Here is a 26194-nt window from a genome sequence, read left to right as displayed (position 1 = left end):
GATCAATTGAAATTTTCAAGAACAAGATTGATAATATCCTTGTCTAACAGAAAATTAAGGAATGGATAGAAGGCATGTAAATGGACTTGAGGTAGAATCAGCCACAATCTAATTGAAGGTGGAAGAGATGGGAATCCGAATGAAATACCCGTTTGTGTGGTGCAGGTTGCACAAAATTGGGTTTATGTTGCCCAGCAGCATGGACCAGGCTTGGTCAATATTTAGTACAACAATACTTTGAAAGGTGACTAAATAAAAACTTCTTCAATCTTAAGCAGATAGAAAATAAATGTATTAAGAGCCTGCAGTAGTAAGATGGTTCATCAAATTTGTCTGGAATGCTGTGACGCAGGTTCAAACACATTTAAGCTTTGACCCAAAGTGTTGTGCAGGAGAGGGAAGGGAAGGACAGGTAAAATAGCAGCAGTTTCATTCGATTGAAAGAATTAACAGTAGCTTTTTTTTTTGGAACCTCAGTCATGCAAACTATAGACTAGAAATGCAACTTTTCTTAGCCCTCAACAACAAAACCTCACGTGAAACATCCTGAAACGTCTTCACACGATAAGTAGACTGATTCCAAAGTACAAACTCCTTCTTCACTGTGTATGGTAAAAGTGTCAACTAGACACTTAATAAAAAGGCTGGCTATTACCCCACAGTGCTCAAACTTTTTTTTTTAAAAAAAAACAACCCATTACAAAAGCACATGCTTAAACAGGTGCAATGTCTGCTGAAGGACATTTTCACAAGGGCTTAAATTGACATCAAGGGTGTCCCACATTCTCCAATCAAGGTGACTATTGCAGAAAATCAAATCACCCCGCCCCCCCTCCCCCCCGCCGCCCCCACTCTTTAAAAAAGGCTATGGAAATATCCTTAATGCATGTACAGATCATAGAAGTCTCAACCTAAAGCACCAGTAGGGATTCAAAAATGGCCTCAATGCCCCTGATTAACAAGGAAAATTGTCAGCCAAGGTTACCTCTACTGGTCATTAGACATTTTTCTGTAAAGTGCATGATCAGATTTCAGGGGAGAACAGGATCAGGCTCAGCCGTGATGTTCCAGTGGTCAAATAGTCTGTTGATATTTAGTGTCAAGACCTACACATAATTAAGTCTCTTGGACAAGGCACCAGAGAGTGGCTGATGCACATGGAGCTGTGTCCAACAAGAAAGTAATACTTCCAGAATGGAAGGGAAGAAAATTGGAGAAACCCAAACTACAGTTCAGAAAAAAAAAGTTAATTGTTAGAAAAAAATAAATAAGATCACAATGGAAAAGTTTGGCTCCAATGTAACTGCTGCTTCTCCATAGCAGGAACATTTCTTTTGCTTTGTACAGATGAGATGAGATCAGATGTAGATAACTTCTTCCCAGGCAATTCTGCCTTGGCAGGATATCAATTCTTAATGCAATGTCACAGTGGAATTCCACGGGTTGGTGAAGTTAGTAAGTGACAACATGTCATCAGTCAGCTGCATACCAATCGAGTGGGAAGACTCTGGGACAATTCTTACAAGTTCCTAAAAAAAAAAGTCTTCTTTTGATTTGTAGCTGCTTTGTACAAGGCAAGCAGTTCTCACAAAATCATACAACAATTGCTCTCTCCTGTCTTCTCCCGATTTCTTTGACCTGGGGGTGGGGAGGGGGGGGCGAAGCAAAGCGACAAACAATTTATCAATACTGAAAAATAATATTCTTTAATGGCTACAAAACTAACATTCTTAGGCCCATATTTTCCAGTAGGCTACATCCAGTTTTCCTAATAACATCTTTTGGCCAGATAATACCTTGTCAAGATTATATAATATTAAAAGCTTCCTCACCACACCCACCCCTGTCCCAATAGCATAATGGGTAAATGTCAGGTGCAGTACTGAATCACAAATCTGATGGTTCCAGGCTTCTAACTGGTGCTGACATTATCATGAAGAGAGAACATGAAAAAGGAGGGAAGAGAATAAGAGACAGCCAGCCTTGCAGGAAAAAATGTTTCTTTTTACATTAACAATCTTGACCAAAGCAAGAGTCATTTCAATATACACATTCCAGAAGAACGTCAAGGCTAGCAGCTGAGTAGAGTTTGCCTTTGCTGAATACCACCTCTATCCATCATATTTCTGAATATATGTTTAAATAAGGGAGGAAAAGGTCCTGTATTGTGTCAGTATCAAAATTACCATTTACTGAAATGTAGTGATGATGATGGATACATGAAATTTTCTCTCTCCTTGACTGGAGCAGTAAAAAAATATCAATAACAGCAAAACAATCATATAACATGCACCACCCTCAGACCCTGATGTGATACTTAACAAGGTCAACTGACTACACAATAACTGTCCCTCCTCAAAAGAATATTGACTGCCCCCCCATCCTGCCAAACCACAACATGGATGCCCCTTGTTAATGATTTTTTTCAAAGAGGAATTTCTTGGCAGCTTAGTTGTCAAGTGCCTAGTGTGGCACTGAGCCAGTCAGCTCAGGAAATCCCAGGTCAAAACTTTTGGCAGTGCCAAAGTAGGATAACTGTTACAACTGACATAAGTAGAAAGTCAGGGTTTATATCCAATGATGGTATTTGGTAAGGCCACAAGTGTGGGCATTATAGGTGAGGGCAGATTACGACTTCAATGCAATACTCTTCATGGCTGAAGAACCTGTGAACCTCATGGGCGGGGCTCACATGTGAAGAATAATTATTTGAGTGGTGAAGAATAATTATTTGAGTGGTGAACCAGGCAATTGCTGGCACCTTGGAATTGTAACTCAGCAGGAAAGGGGTAGAGAAAAAAATCTGAAGCAAAAATTTTTTTTACATTATCCTAGAAAAGTGGGGAGGAGAATTATAGAACGCTTCAATAACTTCAGTTCCCGAGTACACATTATGTGACTCAACCTCACCTTGCGAATTAGGTTCTGGCAATGTCTCTCTGGCAACCAAGTGCATCACTGTCATCCTTCCAGGAGGAAGCTTCAGAGCTGTCAAAGGGACAAATGTTTTCAGAATATATTAGCATGACAGAAAGATCTTATACCAGATGTGCAGAGAACTGGAGGCAATCTTTCAACATAAGTTGGGAGGTAGGATTCAGTTGGGTAAAGGAAAAGTACTCTGATTGGTAGATGGGACAACTGGTGCTCCCCAGGGATCTCTGCACTGAGACCACAGTTTTTCATCATATTTATCAGTGACAAGGATAAAAAGAAAGAGAATAATATAAGGAAGTTGTGTAGATGGGAGCAGCAAGTTAAAGGGACGTAAACAAATTCAGTGAATGGGTGAAACTGTCAAATGGAGTTCAATGGTGGGCACAGGTGAGGTCATCCACTTTATAATTTTTTTTCACCCTTCTGGGATTCAAGTATTTATTTAAGTGGTGTGAAACTAGCAACTTTGGGGAAACAAAGAGGTTTAATGTCTGTGTATACAAATCACCAAAAGCGAGTAGACAAAAAGCAAAAGGTTGGCCATTGCCTCAAGAGAATGAAATACAAAGGGGAGGAAGTTAAGCTTCAGTTGTATAGAGTCTTATATGGCCTTGGAGTGGGTATGCACAGATTCACCAGAATGATAACCGGGCTTAAAGGGTTAAATTATTTGCAAACATTTGCCTTGTATTCCCTGGCATCCAAAGGTTGAGGATGATCTAGTTGTGGTGTTTAAAATGATAAAAAGGATTTGGTAACATAGATGCAGAGAAACTATTTCCTTTGGTGGGCAGGGAAAAAAACCCAGAATAATTGAACATAACCTTAAAGTTAGAGCCAGGCCATTTGGGAGTAGAATCAAAGATTTTTTTTCCCACACAAAAGGATAGTGGAAATCTGGTATTCCCTCCCCCAGAAGGGGGGCAACTGAAACTTTCAAGACTCAGGTTAATAGATTTGTTGGTCAGGGTATCAAAGGATATGCAATAAAGGCAGGTAAAGGAATCGAGGTACAGGTCAGCCATAATCTAACTGCAAGTTCAAACTGTTGAATAATCTACTCACAAAGAGAATATACTGTAAACATTAATTAGGCCTTTCAGCATAGACAGAAAATGATCACCCATCTTTCCTTTTCAGATACTGATAACCTGTGTGCTTCCAGCAGTTTCATATTTCAGATTTCCATTTAAATTGCAGAATGAAGGAGCAACACATTGCTCAATCTTCCCAAAATCTTTTCAATTGCAAACAAACACAAAACTCTCAACATTTGCAACTTACCCCCCAAGGTGACATTTCCATGTAAAAATCTTCCTTGGTAAATGAGCCGAAGAATGTTGGGGCTACTGACCTGTTCTTCATCCCAGTCTGCAAGGATAGCAAACAAATTTTACATTCAACTGTAAAAACAAACATTTCTAAAACATTCAATTAAAAGTACATATTCTGAACATAGCATTTCATTCAACTGGAGGGCAGTGCCATTTGAAAATGGGGGAAAAAAATAGCTGCCAAATGCAAAATATTGCATTAAACAAAAATCAGGGCAAGCACAAAAACTTCCCAATCTGTAAGATGCATCTTCAACTTCTGAAGGGGAAAGAGTGGAACTATATTGCAGGATGAGTCAGACCCTCATGGCAGGAGAGGAAAAAAAATCAAAAAGAATAAAGACTTGTCAAACAATTCAATAGGAAGAGGAATGATATCTTAATTTTTAAGGCAAAAGGGAGGAAAAAGTGGTCAACAAGTGGAAGGGAGGCATCAAAAGGAAGTTGAGAGGTATGCCTAAAATTGTACTGATAGTGCAGTTTGATCAGAGGAATCCTATTAGTACAATCCCAGGTTTGATCACTTTGCAATGACCCCGAGTATTAAGTATGGTGATGAAAGGTAGAACTGAAAAATCGGGTTTGGCTGTTCCCATCTTCCCACCCTTGAACTTGATGAAACACTGTACATTTCACATGAGAATGGCCACTACAAAGATTTTTTCCACAACCCTCAGTATGGACATGATAGACAGAGGCATATTAAAAACCAACCCAACATAAATAGGTATGCAATTCTGGAAACCCAACTTCTACCAAAAGGTAAATAACTATGAGTGATCTTAGCAGGTTATCAATCAGTGGTTGACTGCCACATTTTAGGATCCGGATTTGCAACAAGTGTGTTGAAATGTGACATGCAGCATACTTAGTGGCATAGAGCTAATAATCTACTTGATTTTTATGCTCATCTCTTATAGGCTAACTCGGGCTTGTGCAATGAGCTTCATTCTAATCATATCGTTAACCTGCCAAATCTTTATAAAACTTCTATTCCAAAATCAGTTTCCTATTCATTACAACACAAGACTTCTTTTGTTCACCCAGTGTCTGTCACACTTGACCAGAAAAACCCATCACTACGCTTGAGACCCAGGTTACTAAGAAATCTGCAGATGTAGAATTTTTGTTTGCCTGAAGCAGACTACACTTACTCTCTGAAGGGCCAAGCCCCATTTAACCAAATCCAGAGAGTTTAAACACAAATTGACAAGAGCCACTGTTTAGCAAGCCCCACCCCCATTTCTGCACAGGAATATATGTTTAACGAACTAAATCTGCAGTTTGCCAGAAGAGAATACTGGGGTAAGAACATAAGAAATAGGAGCAGGAGTAGGCCATTTGGCCCCTTGAGCTCCACCATTCAACAAGATCATGGCTAATGATCATGTGTTTCAATTTCCACACTACCATCCAACCTTGATAACGTTTGATTCCCTTGTCTAACAAGAATCGATCTACCTCTGCCTTAAAAATTTTCAATGACCCCACCTCCACCACCTTCTGAGGCAGAGAATTTCAAAGTTGTACAACCCTCAAAAAAATTTCTCCTGATCTCTGTCTCAAGGGTGACCCCTAATTTGCATTACTAAAATTTCCCCCCTTCTTATAGGTTCATCAAACCCAAATGTGCTGTCACCAAACTAACATTTTTGCTTTATTCTGCCTCCCCTCCTAATGGCTTCAACAGTGGTGGTATTCTAGGCTTTTGACATGGACTCTTCAGCTTGGTTTCTTAGTTATAAATTTAAAACAGTGGTACAAATAAAAGAAAACAAAATCCTGAACCACAAAAAAAATTGTATCTAAAGAAGGTACTGAAGAGTTATTTCAGAGCAATAAATCATGTGCTGCTCCAGCTTTGCTCACATGGTTCAGGATTTCAGCCCAAGTTAGATTCAGCGCTCTGTGGAAAATCATCCCTAGAGATCAAGTACATCCACTATCACAAAAAACCTGGGAAATATCTAGGGCACTTACCCATAGGCCAGTTTTCATAGACATGTTTGGCAATATCTGCAGCAGAATCATTTGGTAAAAACATAAACTCCTGTGTCTTCCCACTAACGAGAATAAGACGCAGGTTTACCTGTAGGCAACAGAAACGAGAAACACAAAAAAAAATGAATTGGTGACCAACGACAGACTAAAGCAAGGTACCTGGTGTAGTCTGAAAGATTCTCTCTCAGATTACAGGAGCTTGTGAGCGTCAATAAATATTTCTGCAGATTCGCCATCAAAGAAACTGATAGAAAAACAAAATATTTCTCACCAGACATCCTGATAGCACAGGGTGCACACTATACAGATGAAGATCTTTATAGTGTACTAGTTAGCAAACTAATTTCAGTGGGTGATATTGTAGATGGTCTACAATTGATCTCACTGGAGTGGGCTATGCATGGTAGTCATGGCTGAGTGCGGGTAATGGGAAGGGAAGTTTTTGGCTTACCACTGACCAAAAACTGAACTGGACTAGCCAATATAAATACTGTGGCTACGAGAGCAGGTCAGAGGCTAGGAATCGTGCGACGAGTAACCCGCCTCTTGACTCCCCAAAGCCTGTCCACTATCTACAAGACACAAGTCAGGAGTGTGATGGAATACTTCTCACTTGCCTGGATGAGTGCAGCTCCGACAACACTCAAAAAGCTTATCATCCCGGACAAAGCAGCCAGCTTGATTGGCACCCACAAACATTCACTCCCTTCACCACCAACGCACAGTGACAGTAGTGTGTACCATATACAAATTGCACTGCAGGAACTCACCAAGGCTCTTTAGGCAGCACCTTCCAAACCCACAACCACTACCATCTAGAAGGACAAGTGCAGCAGACGCATGGGAACACCACCACCTGCAGGTTCTTCTCCAAGCCACACACCATTCTGACTTGGAAGTATATCACTGTTCCTTCACTGTCACTGGGTCAAATTCCTGGAACAACCACCCTAACAGCACCTACATCACATGGACTGCAGTGGTTCAAGGAGGCAGCTAACCTCACCTTCACAAGGGGTGGGGAATAAATGCTGGCCTAGCCAGTGAAGCCCACTGCCCAGGAATGAATTAAAAAAAAGAAAAATCAGTCACGATTCTCGTTTCCAATTACTATCCATTGATAGTCACTGGTTACTGCACATTTATGGTTGACAGAATCAGCCATAATGCCCCTCCCACCACACAATGTTTAAGTAACCTGCTGACATCTGTCTAAATGGCAACTAATCAGCCAATCATTGAAGATGCTGACACGTGCATTTCTACAAAAAGAGAAGAAAATCCCGAGGGGAAAAAAGTAAGGTACCTATGATCAAAGAAATTGTGTCCAAGCACTTTACGCCATTAATATATTTTCCATAAAAAATACATTATGAACTGTGGCACCTTTTAGCCACAAAGATATCTTGAAAAAATGTACTCAAGTGACAATGTATATGTTAATTCAATATTTACAGGAAAGGCTGACAGCAGCCATTAAATATTAATGGTTCCTGCAGAGTTCTGCTAGAAGCATAAAGAATATTTGACAACTGACAGAAAAAAATTGTAAAGCTTTTTGATCCTTGTAATGATGCCAGAGAGCAAATCTAAAGTATAAAGAAACAATTTAAGAAAGGAACAGATTGAAGATAAAAAAATTGGATCTGTGAATTTGGTTGCCTTAGAGCTTTAACAAGCTAATGGGCAAATACTAAAAGGTACACCATATTCCTGAAATATCAACAAGGTTCAAATAACTGATGTGGAATGGAATCCAGACAAATATTATCAAGCAAATTTCAAGGAATTTCAAAAGTAATTAGCATTTATATAGCACCTTTTAAAAAAAAAATCCCAACATCGGCTCTTCAGAGATGCAAAGTAAAAATGATACTGAGCAAAAAGAAATATCAGTCAAATAGGTGGGTTTAAGGAGGGTCTTAAATGAGGAGTGGGAAGTGCAAAGTTGGAGGATTTAAGGAAGTGAATTCCAGAGTATGGAACCCAAGTGGATAAAGACATGCATATGAACAATGGGGGAGAAAATGAAGGGAGCAGTTTAAAATGTTAGTCAACATCGGCAGGGTAGAGAGGAGCTGCAAACGATTGATAGCGTGGAAGGCCTACATTACAAGAGGTCAGAGAAACAAGAGCTTTTCAGCCTTCTAAGGTGGCACCTGGGAAGTAATCATGGAGGTATACAAAGTAGTTAGGGTACAGAAAGTCAGAATATTAGTTAAACTATATTGCAAAGGGACACAAGTTTAAACTAACGAAGAGTACATGGAAGACCATCAGCAGGAAGTTCTGCAGAGTGATTAACACTTGGAAAGAACTACTCAATGGAGAAGTGGGAGGCAAAAAATCTTGGGATTCCTTGAGACAGACGAGGGGGACCAATGAGGAAGATGCGGAAACCCGATTCAATTAAAATGCAAATACCTCCATATTTGGCTGGAAGCCATTTGAAATTTAAGCATTTATTTAAATGTGCTAGGCCCTGCTGATTTTTGGAAGTTATTTCTCAGCATGTCTGATTTAAATTGGAGAATCTACTTGAGGAGAGGTGTGGGTAGAGGAAAAAAGCCAGAACTATGTTGTTTTCTACTTATTAGTTTAAAATCTAATGCATCAAAAAGGTACTGTTCACCATTTAATTTTTTTTTAAAAAGCAGTTATAGTGTGGCAAAGTGCAATCCTTCTGCCTTCCAAAGGCATGTCATAAGGATACGTAATAAACCAGTGAACCGCAATAAAAGTAAAAATGGAATTCTCCATTCAATCTACATATTTAAATATGAAAAGTAAAAGTACTTCATGGGATATGAAGTCTGAGGGCTCACTTATGGGATTTGTCAGCGGTTGAACAGAAAAAAAGCTTCCAAGTCCTACATTCATTAACCAAGTTAAATAGATTGCTTACTTTAACATATTTTATTTCCAAAAATCAATCAAGGCTTCAGTTTCACTAGAGAAAGTAAAATTAAGCTTAGTTAATTGAGATTTTCTTCCTTATCCCCCAAAGGCCTGGAATTGTCAGAGTCATTGAACCTTCAGTAATAAATCATGTAGCAATCACAATACTAGAGAAGTAACTCATTGACTGAAGTGCTTTGGGACATCAAAATAAGGCACTATATAAATACAAGACAAAGATCCAAAATCTTTCTATATTCTTTTTGAGATAGGGGTAACCAAAACTGTACATTATACAGTGTGAAGTTGGAAGCCATTAGATTAAAATAGAAAAACAGGAATTTCACCATCAGCACCAGTCAAATTTTAAAGACAGTGCCACCCAGTTCATCTCACTTATTTTATCTCAAACTCCAATCCTAAATAAAGTATAAGGGGGAGGATGATAAAATAGAGAAAGGAAAAATGCAAGGAAGAGTAAAAAGTTACAGGGCCAAGCAACTGACTGGTGCCAATGACTACGGACAGTCGCAAAAGCGAACTCTGGAACAATAGGTTCAAGCAAAGTCAGAGCCTATTCCACTGGTCCTTGCAGTACCATCTGTTATAGCCAGACAAGGGATACTCTCACAGACTGGAACACAATTACACATTGAGTGAAAAATGTCAGCAGCAATAAATGGAAAAACACAGCTAGAATTTTAATTAAGAACGACATCAACCCCCTTCTTCCATTACTCGTGCATGCATACACCTAGCACATACAAACTAAGATTTAAAGCTGCAGTCGGTTAGAGCATGATCTTTTCAGCTTATGCCCAAGTCTAAACCCAGCCTTGGCTAACAGTATGGAAGTCTCATTGTATACCCCCTCTGTGTGGGCAGTAACGTTCCAACTGTGGATAGCTTTTGCATTCTCAATCAAATTATTGATGGACAAAAGCCAGAGGCATAACACTCCTCTTAGTTTGGGGATCTCAGTTACAATGCTACATTGATGGATGATAATTTTGAATAGTTTTACAAAATGTTCTAGTCCAGCAGAGCAATTTTGTTGGTGGGCTGGGGATGAATGTATATTTTGGGGGAAAAAAAAATAGAAGAAACAAAGCCTAGATGATGTTCTGAATGCAAGGAACAACCTGACCACCTGAATCAGGGTGATTAAAGCTCATCTTGATGGGAAGCCTAGCACTTTCAATGTAAAAAAGTTCTCTCTCCCCACAACTTTAAAATTTAAAACATGAAAAACATCTCTTCTATCTGAAAGCTGGCATCTTCAATTTTCCCCTGTTCAAATGATTTATTCAAAGCCACTGGTGATCTGTTAGATAAATTTAGGTTATAAAAACAATCCATATGCATCCCTGTGGGTAAAAGCAAAAAATTGCGGATGCTGGAAATCCAAAACAAAAATAAAAATATCTGGAAAAACTCAGCAGGTCTGACAGCATCTGCGGAGAGGATTACAGTTAACATTTCAAGTCCGTATGACTCTTCAACAGAACCCTGCACAGCAACCCTGTGGGACTTGGTTTACATGATGCTTGGCTAGCTTGTCTGTTGACGCTAACTCTATTTGAATAATGGTCCACCTGCGAAAAATGCTAAATGCCAGCAAGCACCTGTCAAGAATCAGTCTTCATAAGATGGTCAAGGGAGAGAGAGAAAACAAGCAAGTAGAATGTAAAGAAAAAGGCCAAAGAGACCCCCACTCCTAATTTAGTCAACAAATGACAAGATGAGGGACGGCTAAGGTAAGTAACTTGAAAGGCTCAGAAAGAATAGGTCTGACCTGCATTTGTCATAGAAAATTGGACCAAAAATAAATCCCACATTACAGTCCCAAAAACATCAATAAAGTGCACAAAACCCTGAAATTGTGTAATAAACCTGGTCGTTCATCAACTAGTGAACCCATGCATAAACTGATTACATTCTATAATGCAATCCCCAGAATACCCGTAAATATTCTAAGCCAAGTCAAATTCAATTTTTTTTCAGGTATTGTGAAACAGTGGCCCTGCTTACGAGTCAGACAACATAGTCCCTTTGTATTACCATAGCAACATTTCCAGAAAAAAATGGGGGAAACTCTTCTCCTGATTATAGAAGACACCTCCTTTACAACACAAGCATAATTTTAATGTAAAATAGAATCTATGTTGCAGCAGAACACCAATGGGGAATGCAGGCAAATATATATAAATTGGAATGTTTCAGCATAAATGATAGTGATACTGTAGCTTCCAACTGACATATTTGGATCACCCATTAAAGTGCCCAGCATGTACAAATAAAGCATGTAATCTTACAATTTAAAAAATTAGATACTTGGAGAACATGCTGCTCATGAAGCCCCAATTTTCCTTGTAATCTGATCCAAAGCTAAACATCTGAGCTGCACAGCTAACCTACTGGACACAACAGAAGGAGGTCTTATCACTCCAGCTATTATTATGTTTGGAGTGCTGAAACTACATGGTTCCCCTTCTCTGTTACTCCAAGTCTGTTTGTTGGTTAATTCTGTAGTCAGAAGCTGCTGAACCTAGGTATATGCATGAAATGCTTTTAATGTATTGCTTATTATACAATATAGGCAATGATTAATGAAGGACTTTGGGGGGCCCAGTTTCATAAAACCTCTCAAGGACATCTGCTATCAACTACAAGTGTGGTTATAGAGTGTCACTTATTTTAATTTTACCTTGTAAAATAATTTTTAGCTTCTAGATAACATTCTGACAGCCCTTGCTATTCTGAGTATTTCTTCCAAGTGGTGTTCAACATGGAGGAGAGCGAATTTATCAGTAGTTGCTTTTCCCACATTTGATCAGATTCCACAAGACTTGATAGAGCACAGAGTCAACGTTGAGGACTTCCAGCGCCATTCCTGCCTGACTGTATACCACTGTGCCACCAACTACAGCTGTTCCGCTGATACGATGGTGACGTAGGTGACTGATATGTTGACAGAAGGGTATGATTATGTGAGCATGACTGTGTCAGACTGTTGCTTGATTAATTTGTGGGGCAGCTTGCCCAAATTTGGCACAAATTCTCACAGAGGCTGAGCGTCAACTCGCAGACACTTCCTCCTACCTCTCCCTGGACCATGACCCCACCCACTGAACATCAAGCCATTGTTTCCAGGACTGTTACTGACATAATCTCCTCTGGACATCTTCCTTCCACTGCTTCCAAACTCAGTCTCCCAATCTCGGACGGCCTGCTTCTACCTCCTACCCAAAATCCACAAACAGGAATGTCCCGGCAGACCGATTGTGTCAGCCTGTTCCTGCCCCACGGAACTCATTTCTTGCTATCTTGACTCCATTCTCTCTCCCCTTGTCCAGTCCCTTCCCAACTACATTCGTGATTCCTCTGACACCCTACATCATATCAACAATGTCCAGTTCCCTGGCCCTAACCGCCTCCTCTTCACCATGGACGTCCAATCCCTCCACACCTCCATCCCCCACCGGGATGGTCTGATGGCTCTCCGCTTCTTCCTCGAACAGAGGCCCGAACAATCCCCATCCACCACTATTCTCCTCCGTCTGGCTGAATTTGTTCTCACACTGAACAATTTCTCCTTAAATTCCTCTCACTTCCTCCAAATAAAAGTGTGGCTATGGGTACCCGCATGGGCCCCAGCTATGCCTGTCTCTTTATGGGGTATGTGGAACATTCCTTGTTCCAGTCCTACTCCGGCCCCCTCCCACAACTCTTTCTCCGGTACATCAATGATTACTTCGGTGCTGCTTCATGATCTCATCTGGACCTGGAAAAATTTATTAATTTTGCTTCCAATTTCCACCCTTCCATCATTTTCACAAGGTCCATCTCTGACACTTCCCTTCCCTTCCTTGACCTCTCTGACTCAATTTCTGGTGATAGACTGTCCACCAATATCCATTACAAGCCTACCGACTCCCAAAGCTACCTCGACTACAGCTCCTCACACCCCGCTTCCTGTAAGGACTCCATCCCATTCCCTCAGTTCCTTCGCCTCCGTTGCATTTGTTCTGATGATGCCACTTTCCAAAACAGTTCCTCTGACATGTCCTCCTTCTTCCTTAACCGAGGTTTTCCACCCACGGTGGTTGACAGGGCCCTCAACCGTGTCCGGCCCATCTCCCGTGCATCTGCCCTCACACCTTCTCCTCCCTCCCAGAAACATGATAGGGTCCCCCTTGTCCTCACTTATCACCCCACCAGCCTTCACATTCAAAGGATCATCCTCCGCCATTTCCGCCAACTCCAGCATGATGCCACCATCAAACACATCTTCCCTTCACCCCCCCGGCGGCATTCCGTACGGATCGTTCCCTCCGTGACACCCTGGTCCACTCCTCCGTCACCCCCTACACCTCAACCCCCCCTCATGGCACTTTCCCATGCAACCGCAGAAGATGCAACGCTTGCCCCTGCACTTCCCCTCTCCTCACCATCCAAGGGCCCAAACACTCATTTCAAGTGAAACAGCATTTCACTTGCACTTCCCTCAACTTAGTCTACTGCATTCGTTGCTCCCAATGCGGTTTCCTCTACATTGGAGAGACCAAACGCAGACTGGGTGACCGCTTTGCAGAACACCTTCGGTCTGTCCGCAAGCATTACCCAGACCTCCCTGTCGCTTGCCATTTCAACACTCCACCCTGCTCTCACGCCCACATGTCCGTCCTTGGCTTGCTGCATTGTTCCAGTGAAGCTCAACGCAAACTGGAGGAACAGCACCTCATCTTCTAACTAGGCACTTTACAGCCTTCTGGACTGAATACTGAATTCAACAATTTTAGATCATGAACTCTTTCCTCCATCCCCACCCCCTTTCCGATTTTCCCCCTCCTTTTTGTTTTTTCCAATAATTTATATAGATTTTTCTGTTCCCACCTATTTCCATTATTTTTAAATGTATTTCCATCCATTGTTTTATCTCTACCTTTTAGCCTTTTTCGATTCCTTCACCCCACCCCCACTAGGGCTATCTGTATCTTGCTCGTCCTGCTTTCTACCCTTAATTAGCACATTCCTTTAGATAATATCACCACCTTCAACACCTCTTTGTCCTTTTGTCTGTGACGTCTTTTGGTTATCTCCACCTATCACTGGCCCTCTATCCAGCACTTCTTGTCCCGTCCCCCCCCAAACCAGCTTATATTTCACCCCTTTTCTATTTTTCCTTAGTACTGTTGATGAGTCATGCGGACTCAAAACGTTAACTGTGCTCCTCTCCACAGATGCTGTCAGAGCTGCTGAGTTTTTCCAGGTATTTTTGTTTTTGTGTTGAGTACAATAATGAGGCTGTCCCAAGTTCAGATGGTGGTGTGTAGCTTGGAAGGGAACTTGCAAGTGGTGGTATTCCCATGTGACTGCTGCTCCTGTTCCTGTAGGTGGTAAATGTTGAGAGTTTGGAAGGCGTACTTGAAGGAATCTTGGCGAGTTGCTGCACTGCATCTTGTAGATGATACATACTGCTGCCACTGTGTGCTGGTGGAGGGAGTGAATGTTTAAGGCAGTAAATGGAGTGTTGATCAAGGTACTTCTTTATCCTGGATGGTGTCGAGCTTTTTGAAATTGTTGGAGCTGCACTCATCTAGGCAAATGGATATTATCCAACACACTCCTGACCTGTGCATTATGGTGGTGGACAGGTTTTGGTGAAGGAGGTGGCAAGTTGCACACTGCAGGATTCCTAGCCTCCAACCTGCTCTTGTAGCCAGTATTTATATGGCTGGATTAGTTCAGTTTCTGGTCAACAATAACTCCCAGGATGTTGATGGTGGGTATTCAGCGATGGTAATGCCATTGAATGTCAAGGGAGGGCAGAGAAGAAAGATGTGGTGGTTAGACTTACTCTCGCTGGAGATAGTCATTGCCTGGCACAAATGTCACTTACCACTTTTCAGCCCAAGTCTGAATGTTGTCCAGGTCTTGCAGCATATAGATACAGACTGCTTCAGTACCTGAGTCGTTGCAAATGGTGAATACTGAAATCAATCAGGTGAACATCCCCACTTCTAAGCTTATGTTGGATCATTGATGAAGCAGCTGGAAATGGTTGGGCATAGGACACCACCCTAAGAAGCTCCTGCAGTGATGTCCTGGGGCTGAGATGATTGGCCCCCAACAACCATCTTCCTTAGTGCTAGGTATGACTCCAACCAGCGGAGAGTTTTCAATCCTGATTTCCATCAACTTCAATTTTGCTAGGGCTCCTTGACGCCACACTCGATCAATTTTTTTTCTTTATTCTTTCATGTGATGTGGACACCGCTGGCAAGCCTGCTTTATTGGCACCCCATCCACAAACAAACATTCACTCTCTCCACCAACCACACGGTGGCAGTGTGTACCATTTACAAGATGCACTGCAGGAACTCACCAAGTCTCCTCAGACAGCACCTTCCAAACCTATGACCACTACCACCTAGAAGGACAAGGGCAGCAGACACATGGGATCACCACCACCTGCAAGTTCCTCTCCAAGTCACTCACCATCCTGACTTGGAAATATATCGCAGTTCCTTCACTGGGTCAAAATCCTGGAACTCTCCCTAACAGCACTGTGGGTATACATACACCACATGGACTGCAGCAGTTCAAAAAGGCAGCTCTCCACGACCTTCTCATGGGCAATTAGGGGTGGGCAATAAATGCTGGCCTAGCCAGCGACGCCCACATCCCTTGAATGAATAAAATGTGGCCCATCCTCAATTGCCCTTGAACTGAGTAACTTGCTAGGCATTTTAAGAGTCATATGCAGGTCAAACCAGGTGAGGATGGCAGATTTTCTTCCTTAAAGGGCATTAGCGATGGGTTTTTACAACAATCGATGATAGTTGTCATGGTCGCCATTACTGAGACCAGCTTTATATTCCAGATTTATTAATTGAATTTAAGTTCCACCAGCTGCCATGGTGCAATTTGAACCCATACCCCCCAGAGCATTATCTTGGGTCTCTGGATTACCAATCCAATGACATTACCACTATCTTCCACAAATTGCTGCCTTAATATCAAGGGCAATCACTCTCACCTCCAGTGCCTTCAGCAGTTTCTTTATATCTCTTGGAGTGAACCTAATTAGCTGAAGGCTGTCATCTGTGATGTTGAGGTCAAGATGGATCATCAACTCAGCACTTCTTGCTGAAGATAATTGCAAATGCCTTATCTTTTGCACTAAGTGCTGTGCTCAACATTGTGGATAGGGATGTTTGTGCAGCTTCCTCCTCTAGTTTGCTGTTTAATTGTCTACGACCATTCATGACTGGATGTGACAGCACTCCTGAGCTTTGACCTGGTCTGTTGGTTGTGGGATCGCTTAGCTTTGTCTATAGCATGCTGCTTCTACTGTTTAGCATGCATGTAGCCTTGTGTTATAGCTTCACCAGGTTGGCACCCACTTTTAGATATACCTACTGCTCCTCTTGGCATACTCTTCTATATTCCTCACTGAGCCAGAGTTGGTCACCAGACTTGATGGTAATGGTGGAGTGAGGAATATACTAGGCCATGAGGTTATAGATAAATGATCGAGTACATTCTGCTGCTGCTGACGACGACCCACAGTGTCTCTTGAATACCCAGTTTTGAGTTGCCAGATCTATTCTGAATCTATCCCATTTAGCACAGAGATGGTGACACACAACACAATGCAGCATGTCCTCAGTGTGAAGACAGGACTTCAATTCCACAAGGACTGTGCGGTGGTCAATCGTATCAATAGTGTCATGGACAGATGCATCTGCAACAGGTAGACTGGTGAGCACAAGGTTAAGTAGGTTTATCCCTCTTCTTGGCTTTCTCACCCCCTACCATAGGGACAGTTTGGCAGATATGTCCTTCAGGACTAGGCTAGCTCAGTCAGTGGTGATCCTCCAAGCCCACTCTTGCTGATGGACATTGAAGCCCCCCTCCCATTCCCCCACCCAGAGTACATTTTGTGTCTTTGTTACCCTCAGTGCTTCTTCTAAGAGGTGTTCAACATGGGAAGAGTACCATTTCATCAGTTGAGTGAGGGCAGTAGGTGGTAATCAGGAGGAGGTTTCTTAGACCATATTTGGCCTAACATCATTACTCATGTGGCTGGAATCGATATGAAGAATGCCCAGAGCCACTTCCTCCTGAATGTATACCACTGTACTGGCATCACTGCCAGCAGGACAGGACATACCCAGGGATGGTGATGGTGGTGCCTGGGACATTGGCTGTTGGATATGATTCAGCGAGTATGGCTATAACAGATGCTGCTTGACTAATATGTGGGACTGTTCTCCCAATTTTGGCGCAAGCCCCCAGATATTAATGAGGGTGATTTAGCAGGGTGTGCCTTTGTCATTTCCGGTGCTTGTTGATGTCAGGTGGTCCATCCAATTTATTCTTATTCAACTATCTGTCGTGGTTTGACACAACTGAGTGGCTTGCTTGGCTATTTCAGAGGGCAGTTAAGAGGCAACCACATACAGAACTACAAGAGATAAAGTTATTGTTTTAGGCAGAGTGTAGGAGCAGGCACCATTAGATCTATTAAAACAGAGATCGTATCATTTTAGATGGGCACTTGTTAATTTAATCCTTTTTATAAAAAAGCATCATGTATATACTCAGCAACTTCTTCCTGATTATTGTGAAATATTTATCTGCAATGTACTGCAAAGTATTCAACCACTTACAGCTATGTCAAATTTTCTTTTTAAACACTCCCCAAACAGCATACTTTGAAGTACGATGAGTAAAGAACAAAATGGAGCTCTAACCTTCCTCTTTTTTACTCTCCCAATGTTTGTGTTTCTGAGAAGAATTTAAAAAATACAAATCTACTAACATTTAAGAATACAGAAGCTAACTTGAGAGAGCTTTTTGAAAAAAATTGCTAGATTTACCTTGGCTCGCTCTTGAACTCAAAGTTAAACAAACTGAAAGCCTACTGTAAGGAATCTTTGTTTTTATTCCCCGTAGGGGGTAGCATACAAAGCTATAGGCCATAAATTGTTTTCCCTCTCTGTTCATGCAACACTTGTGTGTGATCCCACTGTTGCCATAGCAACACTATCGGTGCAACTGGTCAGCTTGGGGTTTCTCAATCTTATTAGAAACTGAATGCCTTGCTCATAAAAGTCCCTTACATCTGCCCACAACCAATAGATAAATCCATGCCAACAGGTTAAATGGAATCATAAAATAGCTGACGGCATTGGATATAAAGCCTATGGGTCCTAACAACATCCCAGCATAGTGCTGAAGACTTGTGTCCCAGAACTTGTCGCACCCCTGGCCAAGCTGTTCCAGTAGAGGTACAACACTGGCATCTACCCGACATTGTGAAAAATTGCCCAGGTACGACATCCTGTCCACAAACAGCAGCATAGATTCAATATGGCCAATTGCCACCCCATCAGACTACTCTGTGGTGGAAAGTTTCAACGACAGTGCTATCAAGCAGCACCTACACAGTAATAACTTACTCACCGACGCTTAGTTTGGGTACTGAAGGGCCACTTGACTCCAGGCCTCATTACAGCCATGGTCCAAGTATGGACAAAGAGCTGAACTCCAGGGGCGAGGTGAAAGTGAGTAACCTTGAAATTAAGGCAGCATATGACTGAGTGTGGCATCAAGGGGCCCTAGCAAAATTGAAGTCATAAGAATCAGGGGGGAAACTCTCCACTGGTTGCAGTTATTTATGCCTAGCACAAAGGAAGATGACTGTGTTCATTGGAGGCCAATCATCTCAGTCCCTGGACATCACTGTAGGAATTCCTCAGGGTAGTGCCTGAGGCCCAACTATCTTCATCTGCTTCAATGACCCTGTCCTCATCAGGAGTCAGGAGTCAAGAGTGGAGATGTTCACTGATGAATGCACAACGTTCAGCACCATTCATGACTCCTCAGATACTGATGCAGCCCAGGCCTGCATGCAGCAAGACCTGAACATTTAGGCTTGGGCAGATAAGTGGCCAGTAACATTTGTGCCACACAAATGCCAGGCAAGACCATCTGTAACAAAAGAGAATCTAACTAACTATCTCTGTAGACATTCAATGCCACACCATCAAAATCCTGGGGGGGTTACCATTGACCAGAAACTGAACTGGCCCAGCCATATAAATACTGTGGCTACCAGAGCAGGTCAGAGTCTGGGAATTCTGCAGTGAGTTACTCACCCAGCAACTCCCCAGTGTCTATTCACCATCTACAAGGAGTGTGATGGAATTCTCTCCACTTGCCTGGATCAATGCAGCTCCAACAAAATTTAAGAAATTTGACATCATCCTGGACAAAGCAACCCACTTGATCAGCACCCCATCTACCAACTTACACATTCATTCCCTCCACCACTGACGCACAGTGGTAGTAGTGTGTACCATCTACAAGATGCACAACAGCAACTTGGCAATGCTCCTTAAAAAGCACCTTCCAAACATGTGACTTCCACTACCTCGAAGGGCAAGGACAGGAGATGTATGGGAACATCAGCACCTGCAAGTTCCCTTTTCAATCCACACCATCCCACCCTGGAACTATATCATTGTTCCTTCACTGTCACTGGGTCAAAAATCCTGGAACTTTCTTCCTAACAGAACTGTGAATGTACCTTACATCAGATTCAAGAAGGCAGCTCACCTTCAGGGGCAATTAAGGATGGGCAACAAATGCTGACCTTGTTAGCAATGCTCACATTGCATGAACGAATATTTTTTTTTTTTTAAAATCAGCATCTGTAGAGAATGTTTTTTTGCTGGAGGCATGTAGATAGAACAGTAACCCATTCTCTCCCTTTATTGTGCTATGATACACATAATGTAGAAGATCCAGAGACTAATAGTTCAGTTGGCAATTCTGGAATTATTTTTAATTATAATTACGTAATTAATTCTGAAACTTGGATATGTATTTAAAATGCTGTAACCTACAGGGCTATGGACCAAAAGTTGGAAAATGGGTTTAAGCTGGTTAGCTTTTTATTGGGCAGCACAGACGCAATGTGGCCTCCTTCTCTGTTGTAAATTCTCCAAGTTCCACTAACCTGCTGTCACTAAGCACTCCAAACCAGGAAGAAAATATGGTCAGTCTCTACCTTCACCAAGTTTGTGAGGTGGCAGAAGAGTTGCTACAATTGTCGTGTGCCGAAACTTGGGAAGAGGAACTAAAAAGGTCTGATTCTCACCTGTGAACACTACCCATTGAGTACTGCGTAGAGATCAGAGTCAGGTTGTTTACCAATATTTATTACCCAGATTCTTAAATCTGGATAATGGGGAATTGCAATCCAGCACATGTCAGTGTCCTCAAGAACAGGATGAAAATTGGGGAGGAATCATTTCAAGTTAGTGCTGCATGAAACCTACCATAGAAAGCATGTGTACATCACCCAAGGATCATTTCCAAAGGTGAATTGAGGTGCCATTACAGCTACTTAAATTCTTAATGTATGTAACTGGGTGGTCACTCTACTTCATTTCCACAATACTCCAGTCTTTTCTCCATAATACAGCAGAAATACAAACAATTAGCATTCAGGACATTATGACAAGTAATTTTCTGAGATACAGTACAATACAATACAGTAAACTTTCACAGCCCAGTAATGAACACCTCAGGGCTAGTAATAATCAGAAAGATGAACAATACAATTGTTAACCTCAATGATCTGAAGACTCTCCACACTGCATACTCACCCATTGCTTGAGGTAGGCAACATCAAAATGACAGTCCTTTTCAATTTCTTGTCCCCACCTACATAATCTAGTTTAGAGAACCAGCACAATGTGTGCACCTGGACTGATGCACAAGTCCTCAAAATAATCCATTTTGAATGATTTAGTTGATCTGTTCAAGTTACATATATAAATTCCTAGTCCATGACCAAATCCAGCTACAGGGAGGGAGACCAATGATTTTAAATGAGTGTTTCAGGGATCATCATTTTGGATAATTTCAGAACAGAGTAATAGGCTCTCCAGCCCCTCAAGCCTGCTCTGCCATTCAACTAGATAATAGCTGATCTATAACCTCAATGCCATTTTCCTGCACCCTCCCCATATTCCTTGATGTTATTAATGTCTAGAAATCTGTCACTCACTCTATTGAACATGCTCTGTGACTGAGCTTCCATAGCCCTTAGGGTAGAGAATTCCAAAGATTCAACACCCTCCGAGTGAAGAAATTCTTTCACATTATAGCCCTAAGTAGTCTACCCCTTATTCGGAGACAGTGTTTCCTGATTCTACAGCACCCTCTCCTCACCAATCGCCTCCAGAGGAAACATCCTTCCGTACCTAGCCTGTCAAGCTCTGTAAGACTTTTGTATGTTTCAATGAGATCACCTCTCATTCTTCTAAGCTCTAGGGAACATAGGCCCAGTTTCCTCAATCTTTCTTCATATGACAATCCAGTCATCCCAGGAATTCAGGTCTGGTGAACCTTTGTTGTAATCCGTCTATGGCCAGTACGACCTTCCTTAAGCAAGGAGACTAAAACTGTACACAATACATGGCCACCAATGGTGGAGCAATTAAAACCAGGGATGTTTAAGGTCAGAATTAGAAATGCAGATAGTTCAGAGGGTTCTGAGGCTCAAGAATATTACAGGGATAGGGAGGTGCAAGACCATGGAGGCATTTGAAAACAAGGCTGTGAATTTTAAAATTGTAGTATTGCTTAATTAGGAATCAATGTGAGGGCAAAATAATTGGTGAACAAGGTAGTGTGATCAGCAGCAGAGTTCTCAATGACCTCAAGTTCATGGGGAAAGAATGAGGGGGCAACCAGGAATGCATTGGAATAAGTCAGATATAGAAATAACTGAGGCATGGATCAGGGTTTCAGAGCAGATGGGCTAAGGCAGAGACTGAGTCGACGACATTATGGAGGTGGAACTAGGTGGTCCTAGCGATGGCATGGATGTGTGGTTAAAAGCTCATCTCAAAATGAAGTAAAACAGAGGTTGCAGACAGTCTAGGTCTGCCTCAGGCAGTTGCCAGGGAAATGGATGGAATTGATAGCTAAAGAACAGAGTTTGTAGCAGGACTGAAGATTATTGCTTCGGTCTTACCAATATTTAGTGCTCATCCAGTACTGGACAAGCAGTCTGATCATCTAGAGACTGTAAAGTGTCCAAGAGGGGTAGCAGTGAGATAATGCTGCATTCACCTCGTCTTTATTGTAGATTACTATATTGCCATTGTGGTTTTACTGAAATTGAATTCAACCAGAAGGGAAAAACAAGAAAAACCTTCACTATTCCCCATATAGGTTCTACCTCCTGGCTGTGACCCAATCTCCTCCTCTTCTTTTAGTTCTCTGGCCAAAGACAGGTCCTAGGTGAGAATTGGCTGAACCACAGCAAAGTGCCAAGACTTATTTACTATGGACAGGGCGAGGAAACAGGCCCCGGTCAACCTCAGTTGAAACGGAGATCGAACCCCATGCTGTTGGCATTAACTGATGCACACATTAGCTACCTAGCTAACTGAACTAACCAGCCCCCTGTCTCAATCTATGCTCCCTCAAATTCAAGGAATTTGGAATGCCACCTAGTGTACTACTGGTTTAGCCATCCATGTCTAGATGTGGCTGGATCAAATTAAACTCATTCCTTTGCCAAAATTGCCAACTACACTCGGATTAACAAATTAAAAATAACTGCCTTATTTCCACTATCGGCTGCCGCCTTCACCACTTTCCCCTCTAACAAGTGTAAGGAGCTGATGGGTGCTTTTTCACTGAAAAATACACCAATCAATAGCATCTATTATTTTGCTCCCCCACCAAGCCACATCTCCACAAGTTGCCACACCACACAACTCCTATTGTTCTAAATCCTCTCCAATCACCTCTGAGCTCTTCACTTTCATGGATTACCCCCTACTCCATTGACTTCTTTTCCCCCAAATCACTGACCATCCAACTTCCCATGTTCATTCATATTTTCAATTACTTCCTCTGCTCAGGCAATTTCTTCCTCCCTTTCAAACCTACTATTATAACCCCCTCACTCTTTTAAGAAATATCATCCTCTACCCTCCTTTTAAACAATTTATGGTCTCCCACATCCTTGCCCTCATCATTCAGTTCTACGTCACCACCATCTCTCTTAAATCCATCTATTGCCTCTGTGGTACCAAGCTCCTTGTTCACATCCAGTTTCAGATCAACAGCATATTTTCTAAACTTCATGGTCGAACAGGACGACCAAAGCTATGGTTTTCAACTCCTGTCACAAGCTTCATGTCCTTGTTACCAAATCCATCCTCCTCTCCAGCCACTAACGCAGGCTGGAGCAGTGTTCACAACCTCAAACATGCATATTATTTCCTCTAACAGCTGTTGAACAATTCCAACAGTATTACTGACTGCAAAGCAAAGTTTGGGGCTATTAAATCTGTCAAGAGAAAACTGTCACAATAGTCCACCAAGTTAGAAATGTGAACAGAAACACCTACCTTATCAATAGATGCAGAAGACATCTTGGAGATGTTTGCAAACTAAACGTAGCACCCAGTATAGGCAGGAGGAGAAGTCAAGGGATCTATCTGACTGTGGTATGAAAGACCAGAGGAGGATTCGGCGGGGAGAGGCAAGCCTGTGCCTTTAATCGGACCTGTGAGGACCCCCGGGATTTCAAGGAAGCCCAGCCGTGCTGAGAGTGCGTGGAAGCCGCTGACCACCCGCAGTGTCTCACACTGAAAGGCAGCTTTGTGGGCAGGTGTTCTGCCTTGACATTGGAAACAACCTGCCGGCCGCCACCGGAAATTTCTCAAGGAAGATTTTGATTTCCTTCTTTTAGAATAAGTCGCTTTCTGAGTGAATTCCGGAATATAGCTTACCATGAGGTAATTAAAGTGCGGGCTGGGGTTGTGTCTAGCGGATCCTCTCTCTGGCCAGACTGGGACAAGCCCCTTCCTGCCACCCCCGAGCCCCGGCCGGCTAACTCCCTCTCACCAGTTCACCCTGATACCGAGCCCGATCACCAACTGACAGCTTCCCCCTCACAACTAATCCGAGTTAAGCTTTTTTTAAAAAAAAATATCACCGCTTTAAGCAGTAAACTACACATTGGCCAAGGCTACAACTTGCCCTCCTCTCCTGTTTATAACCGGCACCCGGCAACATGGCGGTCGGCAGGCCTGGGAACCCCACGTCATTTCCGGCCTATCCACAGGCATTCTGGGAGTTGTAGTCTTTCTCCTCCACCCCTGACTAGCAACAGAATGAGGAGATAAAAACAAAAAGCTAAAAGCTACTGCGGATGCTGGAAATCCAAAACAAAAACAGAATTACCTGGAAAAACTCAGCAGGTCTGGCAGCATCGGTGGAGAAGAAATCAGTTAACGTTTCGAGTCTTCATGACCCTTCGGCAGAACTGAGTATAGTTAGGAGAAAGGTGAAATATAAGCTGGTCTAAGGTGGGGGCGGGGGGAGAGAGAAGTAGAGGGTGGGATGATTGTGGAGATAAGCAAGCAGTGATAGGAGCAGATAATCAAAAGATGTCACAGACAAAAGGATCAAAGAGGTGTTGAAGGTGGTGATATTATCTAAGAAAAGTGCTAATTAAGAATGGAAGACAGGATACTCAAGGTACAGCTCTAGTGGGGGTGGGGTGGAAAGACTAACAAAGTTTTAGTTTTAGATTTAAAAATAATGGAAATAGGTGGGAAAAGAAGAATCTATATAAATTATTGAAAAAAAAGGGAGGGGGGAGAAACGGGGTGGGGATGGGGGGAGGGGGAGTTTAAGATCTAAAGTTGTTGAATTCAATATTCAGCCCGGAAGGCTGTAAAGTGCCTAGTCGGAAGATGAGGTGCTGTTCCTCCAGTTTGCGTTGGGCTTCACTGGAACAATGCAGCAAGCCAAGGACAGACATGTGGGCAAGAGAACAGGGTGGAGTGTTAAAATGGCAAGCGACAGGGAGGTTTGGGTCTTTCTTGTGGACAGACCGCAGGTGTTCTGCAAAGCGGTCGCCCAGTTTGCGTTTGGTCTCTCCAATGTAGAGGAGACCGCATTGGGAGCAACGAATGCAGTAGACTAAGTTAGGGGAAATGCAAGTGAAATGCTGGTTCACTTGAAAGGAGTGTTTGGGCCCTTGGACGGTGAGGAGAGAGGAAGTGAAGGGGCAGGTGTTGCATCTTCTGCGTGGGCATGGGGAGGTGCCATAGGTGGGGGTTGAGGAGTAGGGGGTGATGGAGGAGTGGACCAGGGTGTCCCGGAGGGAACGATCCCTACGGAATGCTGCCAGGGGGGGTGAAGGGAAGATGTGTTTGGTGGTGGCATCATGCTGGAGTTGGCGGAAATGGCGGAGGGTGATCCTTTGAATGCGGAGGCTGGTGGGGTGATAAGTGAGGACAAGGGGGACCCTATCATGTTTCTGGGAAGGAGGAGAAGGCGTGAGGGCGGATGCGCGGGATATGGGCCAGAGACGGTTGAGGGCCCTGTCAACGACCGTGGGTGGAAAACCTCGGTTAAGGAAGAAGGAGGACATGTCAGAGGAGCTGTTTTTGAAGGTAGCGTCATCAGAACAGATGCGACGGAGTCGAAGGAACTGAGAGAATGGGATGGAGTCCTTACAGGAAGTGGGGTGTGAGGAGCTGTAGTCGAGGTAGCTGTGGGAGTCGGTAGGCTTGTAATGGATATTGGTGGACAGTCTATCATCAGAAATTGAGATAGAGAGGTCAAGGAAGGGAAGGGAAGTGTCAGAGATGGACCATGTGAAAATGATGGAGGGGTGGAGATTGGAAGCAAAATTAATAAATTTTTCCAGGTCCCGACGAGAGCATGAAGCAGCACCGAAGTAATCTTCGATGTACCGGAGAAAGAGTTGTGGGAGGGGGCCGGAGTAGGACTGGAACAAGGAATGTTCCACATACCCCATAAAGAGACAGGCATAGCTGGGGCCCATGCGGGTACCCATAGCCACACCTTTTATTTGGAGGAAGTGAGAGGAGTTAAAGGAGAAATTGTTCAGTGTGAGAACAAGTTCAGCCAGACGGAGGAGAGTAGCGGTGGATGGGGATTGTTGG

General features: G+C 42.8%; 1 protein-coding gene across 1 annotated transcript; it reads right to left on the bottom strand.

Annotated features, from left to right (window-relative positions):
* Positions 1-1293: 1293 nt before the first annotated feature.
* On the bottom strand, positions 1294-24292 carry LOC144683866 (ubiquitin-like protein 3). Its single transcript, XM_078547379.1, has 5 exons — positions 23621-24292; positions 6252-6360; positions 4222-4308; positions 2911-2988; positions 1294-1638 (listed from the first exon to the last, which is right to left on the bottom strand). The coding sequence occupies exons 1-5, from the start codon at positions 23642-23644 to the stop codon at positions 1586-1588; spliced, it is 351 nt and encodes a 116-aa protein (XP_078403505.1). The 5' UTR covers positions 23645-24292; the 3' UTR covers positions 1294-1585.
* Between the last annotated feature and the right edge of the window lie 1902 nt (positions 24293-26194).

The sequence above is a fragment of the Cetorhinus maximus genome, chromosome 8 (assembly GCF_964194155.1).
Source record: "Cetorhinus maximus chromosome 8, sCetMax3.hap1.1, whole genome shotgun sequence".
Taxonomy (NCBI): Eukaryota; Metazoa; Chordata; class Chondrichthyes; order Lamniformes; family Cetorhinidae; genus Cetorhinus; species Cetorhinus maximus.
Note: the sequence above shows the minus strand (reverse complement) of the source record. Positions and strands in the feature narration are given on the sequence as shown.

What these genes read in the sequence shown, in the direction of transcription:
- LOC144683866 (XM_078547379.1), bottom strand. Translation starts at nt 23,644, where the DNA reads ATGTCTTCTGCATCTATTGATAAG. An exon ending in CTTCTGCATCTATTGATAAG is followed by an intron (nt 6,361 to 23,620) that starts GTAGGTGTTTCT and finishes TGTTGCCTACAG; the next exon opens with GTAAACCTGCGTCTTATTCT. An exon ending in TGGAAATGTCACCTTGGGGG is followed by an intron (nt 2,989 to 4,221) that starts GTAAGTTGCAAA and finishes TCCCTTTGACAG; the next exon opens with CTCTGAAGCTTCCTCCTGGA.